The sequence below is a fragment of the Blennius ocellaris genome (genome assembly GCF_963422515.1).
Source record: "Blennius ocellaris genome assembly, chromosome: 10".
Lineage (NCBI taxonomy): Eukaryota > Metazoa > Chordata > Actinopteri > Blenniiformes > Blenniidae > Blennius > Blennius ocellaris.
The window spans coordinates 20,801,042-20,812,521 of record NC_137659.1 but is presented as its reverse complement, the minus strand read 5'-3'; the positions used below and the strand labels follow the sequence as shown (position 1 = coordinate 20,812,521).

Sequence of the window (11,480 nt, the reverse complement as noted above, 5' to 3'; positions counted from 1 at the left end):
AAAATGTGGCGAGTCATCGCAACGGCTAGCCACCGAACTCCCAGCGGCGGCTAACACTGGCGTCGCAGGCCGAGATTTATTAACCGAGACCCGCAAGGTCCTGGGATATTTCCCCCTTGAGGGTGAGATGAATTATTGTTAGAGCCGTATACGTTTTGCTGATGATTGACGCTGCACTTGTTAACGTTTGGTTGAAGACATGGCCCCACTTCCGCTGTCAAACACGAAATCCTTACGAACTTGTATCGCGGTTTTTTTTTTGTTGGATTTTTCATGCGAGGCTAATAACGACATCGTTTTAATTATCCATAAAAACTATCCAGAGTCGCTGGTCTTGAATTACAAGCATTTTGTCACAGTTTGAGACGGAGCCGTGTGACATTACGAGCACGTGTGTCACCTGTCAGGACAGGAACGATGTCAGGTGATCGTTAAAGAAACTCAGATTCAGTGGAAGAAAAGTTAGGAACACTCATACGACACCCCTGCTGCTGCACAGCACACTTTTTCTTTTTTTAAATTAGAATTTCAACCACAATAATAATTTAAAAAAAAGTTTGGGCACTCGTGGTCCTGTTTTATAATCTCGCGAGAACAGCACTTGTCAATACAAATGATCTACTTTAAAGTTTTTTTGTCAGCCTACAATTTACAAAATGGCATTTCTTATGATATTGGTACACGATTCCCGATTATTATCAGTAATATTTAATTGTTAGAGTGCCTTGGTTCGTTATGACAAACGGAATCAACTTTTTTTTTTAAGTCGGATGTCAATATTTGCTTAACCTTTTGGCTGTTTGGTGACTCAAACTTACCAACACATTTGTTGTCATATTAAAATTACAAAGAACTGAAGTCTCTTCAGGCTGCTGTGGAAGTAACATTGTCATGCTGCTGCTGTTCTTATTGTCCAGCCATGTCTTCATCACAGAGAGATGTTCAGTTATATGTGCAGTTCATAGTCACTATAGCGAGCCTGAGTATCTCATAGATCTTCCATACAGCTTTATCCTGTTCAGGGGTCAATCCCTACTAACTCTGGGTGAAGGCGGGATCCAACCTGGCCAGGTCACAGTCCATCACTGGGCAAACAAACACACACAACCACACCTAGGGGCATTTTAGGGTCACCAATTAACCTCACACAGAAAGGCTCAACTGGTATTTGAACCCACAACCTTCTCAGGGAGAACATGGACCAACAAAATTCTGCACAGAAAGGAGCCCAACAGGAGGCTTTCGCAGTATAAGTTGCTAACCACTACCCGCACTGTGCAGCCTTGTTATGATTACCCATGAGGAGTGCAAACTGGAGATTGTTATCCTTGTTTTATCGCTGCATTTCTAGCCTGTCGTCGTGAAGTCGGCAGCATTTGGTATTTTGTTTTTGAGTTGGCCATGAAGTGACGATCACATTTTATAATCTTGCAAAAAACAAAACAAATGGGAGACTCAGATTGGCGTTGTAAACATTCTGCTCTCTTAGCTGCACATGAGCGTCAAACGCAGAACATGCAGCGGCTCTCCAGTGCGACCCGTATTTCACGCTTCCCAGCAAATCCTTCAAAGATAGATTTGGAATACAGAGTTCAGGGTTAATTTGTTCTGCCGGCACTGATACCATGTTATTGTGTTATTGCTTCTGTCCTCGCGGCTGAACACTGTGCTTGCCTGTCTTCTAACTGTGTGTTTGTCCCGACGCAGCATTTCCTGAGGGTACAAGCGGGTGTTTGAGGAGTACACGCAGGCCCTGTACCAGCGGTACCCAGACATCCGCATTGAAGGCGAGAATTATCTTCCTATTCCCGCCTATCGGTAAGGACGACACAGAGAGATTATCTTCCTTGTTACAAGTAGATTACACCCAGCTTTATCGAAGCCACCCGAAATCTGGCCTGGATTAGCTGCAAGTTTACTGACAAATGAGAAGTCCTTGTTGTCTTGGAATACTCAGACGGTGGCATTTTGAAGAATTTATCTGACCTGAAACATAACTTCTTCAGGAGCATTCTATCTTTATTTCATTTATTTTCTTCAATCTCTTCTAAATGTGTCACACCTTCAAAGTGACTTCATCTGATCAAGGCTCTCCCGGTCGACTCTTTGATAGTTTGTTCATAATCTATTGAAACAAACCAGCTCAAAAGCACAATTGTTAGTTAGTTTTTTGTTTGTTTGCTTTTTAAGCCATCAGCTTTGGGAATTGGACTGCATGGGCTTCTTCATGCTGCGTCCCTGGTGTTGTAGTGAAAGGTGTCGTCACTGAGACCGTCAACCCCCCGATCGGGGAACTCCTAATGAGCACACCAGAGATTAGCACCAGCAGTATCACACCCAGTTTTCCTTGGATCAACCTGTTTGGATTATCTTGATCTTGTGACAATAGAAAAAAAAACAGCTCTGTTGCTCTGCATGACTATAATGGCTGCAGTAAACTGCAGGAAGTCCCAGTACTTCAAGGTGAATTTGAGTTTTAAGTGATATAAACGTGAAAGTACAGTTTCTGTATGGGCGTCTCCATAACATGCCCTTACGGTGAAGTGTCTCTTTGTTTCCACAGACACTTCGCTTCCTTCCTGTCCATGTTCAAACTCGTGGTGATCGGGATGATCATCATCGGCAAGGACCCCTTTGCCCTCGTCGGTATGCAAGCTCCAGGCATCTGGGAGTGGGGCCAGGGGAATAAGGTAATGACATGAAACGCCGTATTAAAGCTCTGCTTCACATGACAATCGGTCTCCCGCAGAATCACTGCATTGGAGGGCATGTCAGGAAGCTGGGGTGAATGAAAATCTTTATTTAAATAGTGTTTTTCATTCCCAGTTGTGTCCATAATACAAATGGAAACCTAGAGGATTTCATCAGACGCTCATTCAGAGGGTTCATGTTTGTTAAGTATTGTTTAGCGTGGCTGTGTAATCCCGTGTGACACTGTGGGAAGATGGTGTGGGTGGGTGGGCTACCCCATACTTTAACATCTTAAATAAAATTTTAACTTGTCCAACATTGAATGCTGTTTGTCAATGGTGGAATTTTTTTTTTTTTTTTTTTTTTAACTGCAGTAATATTGACTTTCTTTCAAATGTAATCTCCATCATCTATACCGCTCTATTGTGTTCATGGTTGTGGGCGCTGGAGCAAACGCCACCGAATTCAAATAAAGACCTCATGCTCCTAAAAATACTTAACGTGGTTCCGTACAAAGTCTTTTCAGCAATGTTTGAATAAATCGGTGAAACATTGACTGTTGTGAGGACTTTTCCAGCAAAGGCTGTGTCTGCATTAAACATCCGCCTCAGTTCCTTCACACTTTGCACACGTGTTAATCAGTGTCAAAAGCCAAGCTCACATAAAAATGGCCTTACAGACTTTTTTTTTTTTTTTTCCCCCTCCAGATATATGCCTGCATGATGGTTTTCTTCCTCAGTAATATGATCGAAAACCAGTTGATGTCAACAGGAGCGTTTGAAATCACATTAAATGGTGAGTGTCTGCGGCACAGCAGTCTGACTCGAGGCGCCTGCAAGTGGTGGAAAGAAAGTTGTCGGTTGATGGAACCGTTTGCAGTGAAGTAATGTTGTGGTTTTGTTTTTGTTTTTTTCCCCACAGACGTGCCCGTGTGGTCAAAGCTGGAGTCGGGTCACCTGCCCTCCATGCAGCAGCTGGTGCAAATCCTGGACAACGAGATGAAGATGAACGTTCACATGAACACACGACCGCACCACCACTCCTAACGTTTCGGTTCAATTCCTGGCTGGAGCTAAACGCCCCTCCATGTAGGTGCAGTCAGGAGCCCCGGGGGATTAAACTGAGGACGGTCATGTGGCTTTTAAATAGTCATGTTTCAGGTTATTTTGCTGATAAATTGATTTTCGCAAAATACATTAATGCTAAAAATGGGTCAATTTTGACATTTAAGCTGTTTTAACTTTTTTTAATATATATATATATATATATATATAAATCCATGTCATATTGGAATTGTTTTTTGTTTTTGTTTTTTTAAGTTGTTTTAGCTGCTTTTCTTAGCCATTTTCTCCCATTTTAGTTGTGCCTTCTATTTAAAAAGCCCTTCTGGCCAAGTGTTAGAAGTCCTCTGAAAATGGACATTGTGTCATTGAGATTGTGAAATGAGCCAGTAAACTGGCCTGTGGGATCGCTGTACAAATTCCAAATTAAAAGTGAAGGGACCTGTTGAAAGCCCCATATTTGAATCTAAATTTAAACATACTTGAGTAAAATTGAATGCAAAAAGTTTTGCATTAAATTACAGACAAACATTTGTAGTTGATCCAATGTTACCCAATACTTTTGACCCCAGCGTGTGTTGACTGACTTTATTTTCGTGCCGTTTCAGGTTTGAGGTGGGTTTCTCGCGGGGCTGTGAGGTGATGTTTATGAAGGTCTGCGCTGAAGGCAGGAGGACTGCCGGCACAGACTGGATGCCCCCCCCATCACTCTTCACCATGCCCCTTGGAGATGCCCCGCCCCCGACGCCAGAGTGGGACCTGTGGCAGCCAGTGCTGGCCTTTCTCACTCATTTTCTTATACTGTTCATACTACTGCAGATTACATCCAGGTGATAATAGTGCTCCCATAATGAGGTTTAATGTTGATTCTCGTAGTCTTTAACTTGTTGCATATAATTGATCTATGTTGATGGAGAAAGTCATTTTTACCACTGAGCCATATGTAGACTTTTTTTTTTAATTTTCAGTTTATTGGTCAAACTGTAGTTATCCATGTAGATCAAGCAACATGTAAAAAAAAAAATCTGTCATTACTGTTGTGGAAATGATGTTGGGAAATTGTGTATTGGTATGATTTCTGAATGATTTTTATATTTACGTACCTTGGAGAAAGCTTAGAAGATTAATAAAACTTAATGTAACTATTTAACCATGAAATTGTGATGTTGGCGGTTTACTGAAGTGTGAAATAATCCGATTTGGACGAGCAACTGTTGGTTGCATCACCCGTGTTTTATTTGGGGATTTTGGCACATGCGCTTCATATATTCCAACACGGAGTGAAAAATGGAAAACTCCAGTAAAGGACTTCTCAATAAGGTGTCAGAACTTTGTAACATAAGCTTTTCATGACCATCAAAAACACGCAGTGATAATGAGTTATCCTTTTTAAAAGCAAACTAGGCAGAAGTACTGTCTTCAACCTACATCCTGAGAAATGATAAACGCGCCAAACGCTCAGTGGAACAAACGGCAGTCTGGTCATGAGTGCACATTGATCATCTGCTTAACAAAATGCTATTAGGAAGTCTACTGGCTTTACACGGATTTGATGAGACGGGATAAGACTTAAAAGTGCTGAAACAGAAACACAGCTGCTGTTGTACATGAGTAACATGATTTTATATTAAAGGAAGCAATTTACCTCGGTTTTCAGAAGGCAAATTCAAAACAGTGACAACCATTATTACATTTTATGGAGGAATAAATTGGAAATTATCAATTGTAATGAAAAAAACTAATGTATTCTGAATGGTTATTTAGAATGTTAATTGCCTCTAGATTCCACAGATGTTGCAGATATGTGAACTAATGTCATAAATGAAACAAGTTATACTTATTGTAAAAAAATTACCTTGAAATAATAGTTTGGGAATTCTAAAGCTGATTTGTAAGCCGAGTTTTAAGTGGCAGTGAGTTCGGTCTTTTTGTCTGCATAATTCAACAAAGGGCTGCACATTGAGATTTCTGTGTTTTAGTGAAAGCAGTGGATCTAATTACTGGTGACGATACATCACAGCCACGCTGTGAGGAGTGAATCTATGAAAACATGGCAGAGGCTGCAAAAATACCTCCAGAGGACAAGGATAGAGTTTTCACTCCACTTTTCTTTGCCACGTTCAAGTTTTGCCAAAATGTTTTTCCATCTCTACACTAAAGCAAACGAAAAGCATTTGGAATTGAGCCAAAAAAAGTAATGTGACCAGTCTATTCCTGTCCAAGATGGAAGTAAAACATCAAGCGTAAATAGCATCTGATGAAGATACTTTAATTCAACAGAAAAATAGAGGGATCTAAATCCATTAAGAATCTCTTGGGCGTGTGCTCTTGAGGGCTCGATCACATTCTAGAAGTTTCTCTGCAGTGGCGTAGAAGCGAGAGACGACTGACTTCTGCTCCTCGTCGTGCTGCTTCACTGGCCGGGCCGTGGCAACTTTACTCTCGCACTGAAACAAAGAGGTCGGTCTCGCATCAACTTGAGTGTCCTCGTCTCGCACCAGACCAGAGTGAGTTTGTGACAAGAGTCCAGCCGCTGCAGCTTCACCTGAGCGCAGCAGGGAGCCACGCTGAACTTGGCCTGTTTGCCTTTTGCCAAGAAGCACACAAACATCTTGTTTTTCTCCAGGACTCGGACTCCCACCATTCTGTTGAGGGACAGGAAGATGGGGGCCAAGGGGGTCGGGGTGTTGATCAGGCTGCTCCAGTTCCACCGGCACACACTGGCACCCGTGTGCGTGAAACGCTGGCCCCCTGACGCGTTCAGGATCAACCTGCCACGTCGGCAAACACACGCATGACGGAGTCCACCACTTGCTGTATTTAAGCAAACGTTGTCCTCAAACTATCTTAGTATACAATTTCATGTAGGGGTTATTTGGTTTGGACTGTCGATGCATCCTGCTTTCAACGTTTGTGTGCGTTTACCAGATTTGTCCATTTGTGTGATTACACAACGCACGGCCGTGAGAATGGAAAATGGCCCTCATTGGCTGATCCGGAGCACCGACGTCGTCGTATACGATGCAGATGCTTCCGTTTCGCCCACTGGGAACAACAATAACAGCCAAGAGGCCTGAAGGATACCTGCAACCTCTGCGATAAGGACTGGAACACTTACCGGACGGTAGATTCTCATTTATCAAAACACATTACAGTGAGTGACGGACAGAATAAAACAAAATCATATCGTAGGATATTCACATCCAAGACTAAATAGTAGAGCTCCATAATAAGTTGAATCTCATGAGTTATGCTCTTGTGCTGAGACGTACCACCATAGTTTAAAAGAGGAAGTTGGCAGCAACACGTCATTGAGTTTCAAAAGGAGAAACATTCATTTTAGCCTCAGCTTCCTCAAAAGATTATCAACTTGACTTTTAAAGTCATGGAGGAATCTTGTGAGGTCACGATACAGATTAAAGTATCACCAGGACCTCAGTCTTATCTGCATTTAATGCCGATTTGAGCTCTTTTAGTTTTGACTGGATGACGTATCAAAATGCACAATTTGGGGGCAACAGTGGAAACTCAACTAGACACAACAGTGTCGTCGGCATAAAGTAGATCATATACTGTAGTGTACTGCAAGTTATCAATGTCCAATTTGTTCATTTCATTATGTCTGCAAAGCAATTTTTGGTTTCGATGTCAAAAGAAATCAAAATATCAGTAATTGGCCATAAACTCTATCAGCAATACATTGAAGGATACAAAACGTGAGCAGAGCCATCAGGGAAGGCAGCGAGAAAAGTGCTGCCATCAGCGTAGTGCCTCTGAACTCCAGCCCCAATCTGCTTGTGTAAATGACAATACACAAAGTCACCAATGGTTCTGTATTCAAGGGTTTTGCATGTAATCCTCATAATCAGCCTAAACGATACAGATAATTATTATTTCTTGTCTCATTATGAATCGATGATGTTTATACAGCATCAAATCATCTGAATACAACTGAAAATTGAAATCTCTCCATATATTAGATATTTCACAAACAAACAAGCCCATCTTTCTTGCTTAAGTCATGAAAATGTATATAATTTCCTGTCTTGGAAAGATGTATGCAAATTTGAATTCACATTCAGTTTATCTTGTATGAAAACTGACACATTTATGAATATTTATGAGTTTGGGGCTAATTTGGTTTCGAAAAGTTATTAATATTATCTAATTAATTCATAACAAGATTAGTCTTGTCAGCCAGAATTCAAAACGTGAATTGTTTTGTTAGCCATATTTCTATTTTATCAGGTAAAATCCTAAATGAAAACCAAATAGTCTTGAAATACTTCAGTTTTACTGAACAATACAGAATAAAAATTTTACTTTTCCATAGATGCTCATTTTTGAGGCTTCCCTGTCTGTCAGATGCAGTAATAGAAAATGTCCACTAGAGAACAGTATATTCAGGTACTCTATCTTTGTAGAGTCCACAAGTTAACGCTTCAACTTTACAAACAATAAGAAAATAGATCATATTTGAAATAATGCACAGAGGTCAGTGGACACGTGTTGGCACTGGAGTCAACTTCCGACACTAACATCATCTGATGGCAATGAAGATATATACATGTACCTGATGATAACATAAGCCAAAGCGAACAGGCTTGTGATCAAATACAGGGAGCACCACCTGCTCGTCCCTCAACGTCTGGTCCACCTCTGTTGGTGTACGAGGGCGCAATATCCTCCATCGTTCCACCGGCGGAGCAGCGAGTGAGAACCTGAGGACGCGTGGTTGAGAAGACGCTGTAGAACACAAATACACTGTATTACTCTCATGAAGTTCTCATGGAAAAAAATCTGCACGGCGATTCCTTACATCCCCTCTCTGCAGGCAGTGGAACTGAGCGCTTGAGCGGGAATGGAGATTTCAAAGGCTGAATTGAGTAATCCTTCGAGACAGAGGGTTTCTCTTGATCGTAGGAGTACCATTTCTGAGGATTTACACAAGTTTCATGGTTAACGGGGGAATTCCAGGGGGACAAAACTATCTCCTCCTCCAGCTTCTGACACAGCTGCTGCCACAGGTGTCAGCAGAAGTCTGGAGGTGCCCGATTCTCATACAAGACAAAATAGAAGGGAATCATCAGTTTTTAATCTGTGCTATTTGGTTTTCAAACACTGCCTGCCTCACCTCCGTGTGGGAGAGAAACGTTTGATCCAGTGTCGGCCTGGGCCTTTCTCCACAGTACTCCCGTCTTGCTGTGCCGTCGTGTCGCGTAGACGACTGAAGGGCAGAGTGCAGGAACTGGAGTAATCCGTGACATGATGCTGCTGTCGATTTACATCACCAGACAGGAATGTCAGTACCTCCGGAGGAGTAGCTGGTAGATTCCGCTTGTGTCTTTCAGACTCCCAGTTGTATCTTAAAACGCCGACTCTGATGTCATAGAGGGGCGGCTCCTTCAAACACTCCGCACATCGCTCTTGTGTCGTCTGAACAAACACAGAAAGCCAATAAAATCATATCAGTTAGTCAGTTGAAACTACAAATATATGTATGAGGGTAATTGATGAAAGGAGATTAAGTCAGTCTCCCTGCTGTCTGACATTGTCATCGAGGGTGTGCAGTGGATGGTTTTCTGGTGCTGCGCCAGCATCTGACAGGAAACAAAAGCCACCATAAGGACAATACATTTAGCCATTGTGGTCTAAAATAATGAAGCACATAGAAATGTGTTTGAATATTAGCCCAGTGGGTTTGTTTTTAACCCTTCGGGCCCTGAAACTAATTTTGACTGTTCTCACTGAAGACGCTTTTATGTTCATATTTAACTATTTAAAGTGTTTATCAAGACTGTTTGGTGTCCCTTTTTTCAGCACAACCTCACGTACATGATTCTACAATTATTTCTTCATTTTGACACACTGGAGGAACACACTGAACCGAAAAGCACAAAAATTAAAAAAACTGAGAAATTCTTTTGTATTTCTTTCACATTTGGTGCCAAGAGAATGTTTATCGAAATTATTTCACAACTGACAGGTCATCCCACTAGGTCATTACACAAATCAATGTGAAATGTATAAGAATCCATAACAAATTCAATATATAGACCATTGTATAAAGTCACCATTTTGACAATACTATTGATTTTACCTCATATTTCACTGTTAGAAGCTGCTAAATATGGAGTGTTTGGTATAATTTTTTCAAGACAACCTCGCCTATTTGGTTCTACAATAATTTATTCGTTTGGACATGCTACATGTCAAATTGCAAAAAATTACAAAATATGAGCATGAAAAAGATAGATTTTGATATTGACACACACAAACATGAAATAAAAGATGAATTGAGGCATATGTGATCGAATTCATACAAAAAAAGTTACATGTTATATGTGGAAATGAGTTTTCTAATGAGGAGTTGCTTCGATCGCTTCTAAAGCCGCTATCCACGTGATAATGTTTATCGTCTGAAATACTCAGGGTACGTCTGGAATGTCCCTCCTTTCTCCTTATCTATCGACTTTCACGAAACACCGGAAGTGTTTGGTGTAGCGGCCATGATAAGGACTGTCCGAATTCTCAAGAAGCAAAGAATAGGAGGCTCGTTGTTTCCTTGAGCCTCCTTTAGCTAGCATTGATGCATTGATGACACCATTATAATGCTGCTGACTAGCCCCAGACATAGTACTGCAAAATACCAGTCATCCTTGTGGAGGCATTGGTATGGGTGTCTTTTTTTAAAAGGGTGATATTTTTACCTGTCTGTGATTGTTCTATTTATGATGTCTATATAGTGTTTTATCTTCAGTTTTATGTATTTGTGATTTTTTTTATTCTTTTATGGACTCCTATGTCTGCAATAAAGATGATGATGATGATGATGATGATGATGAAAATGATGCACACTTTCGCAAAGGTGAGCTCATGCTGCCCCACAATTCCTTGCAGCGACAACATTTAAAGGGACCCTCTCATCCGACCGTTTACAGAAAATGACGATGGCGGAAAAAGGACGCAGATCATGTAAGTTACCAAAGCAATGATCTGCATTGAACAACTTTAAATCATCTAAAACCCAAATGCACTTTGTGTAGTTCATTTTCGGAAACTTGTAGTTCTTTCCACACCACGGCAGACGTCACTAACTTGCGCCGCCGTCACCTGGCTATGACGTCACTAAGTGAAAGCGCAGTCCCACGACAACCCAAACGTGATAGCCTTCCACTAACTCCTTTAGGAAGCCTTCTAACTCCTTTTCTATCTATCAACTTTACCTTTACCCCGTGGATGGCGTCATGGGGTTAACGTTGATAGATAAGGAGAAAGGAGGGACATTCCAGACATACTCTCAGACAGTAAACAAAACCTAATTTCCTGAAATAACTGGATTGGCTGGATGTGGGTATCATGTGATTCTGCGAGGGGGGGGGGGGGGCATAGAGCTGAGGGTAGACGTATGTTTGTAGAATGTAATGAAACCGTGATTGATCACAGATCCTGCACCAAAAAAAAAAAGGTTATTAACGGCTCCAACCGTTCACGGAGTGCGGCCGACAACATCACGTTTTGTTTTCATCGTGAATCTGGTTTTACTTGGTCTATCGACACGATTGAACGACTGGCATGAAGCTTCAAGTCTGCCCTTGACAGATATGGTGGATATGAAGTCTAAGGCCAATGCGCCTTCAAGCGACGTCGCCGTAAATGAGGCATGCGACAGTTTTTCTCAATTGCTTTTATACTTACCGTCAAAGTCAGACTTCATTCTTCTTTCCT

The 11,480-nt window shown here is 41.5% G+C and overlaps 1 protein-coding gene across 1 annotated transcript; it reads left to right on the top strand.

Moving 5' to 3' along the window:
* The first annotated feature begins 1,706 nt into the window (after positions 1–1,706).
* Positions 1,707–4,910, top strand: selenot1a (selenoprotein T, 1a). Its single transcript, XM_080503708.1, has 5 exons — positions 1,707–1,818; positions 2,564–2,690; positions 3,399–3,486; positions 3,613–3,779; positions 4,361–4,910. Exons 2-4 carry the CDS (start codon positions 2,586–2,588, stop codon positions 3,735–3,737), a joined length of 318 nt encoding a protein of 105 aa, XP_080359834.1. The 5' UTR covers positions 1,707–1,818; positions 2,564–2,585; the 3' UTR covers positions 3,738–3,779; positions 4,361–4,910.
* The last annotated feature ends 6,570 nt before the right edge of the window (positions 4,911–11,480 follow it).

Excerpts from the sequence above, each read along its gene's own strand:
- selenot1a (XM_080503708.1), top strand. The coding sequence starts at position 2,586 with ATGTTCAAACTCGTGGTGATCGGGATGATCATCATCGGCAAGGACCCC. Across the intron at positions 2,691-3,398 it reads AGTGGGGCCAGGGGAATAAG|ATATATGCCTGCATGATGGT; the intron begins GTAATGACATGA and ends TTCCCCCTCCAG. Across the intron at positions 3,487-3,612 it reads GTTTGAAATCACATTAAATG|ACGTGCCCGTGTGGTCAAAG; the intron begins GTGAGTGTCTGC and ends TTTTCCCCACAG.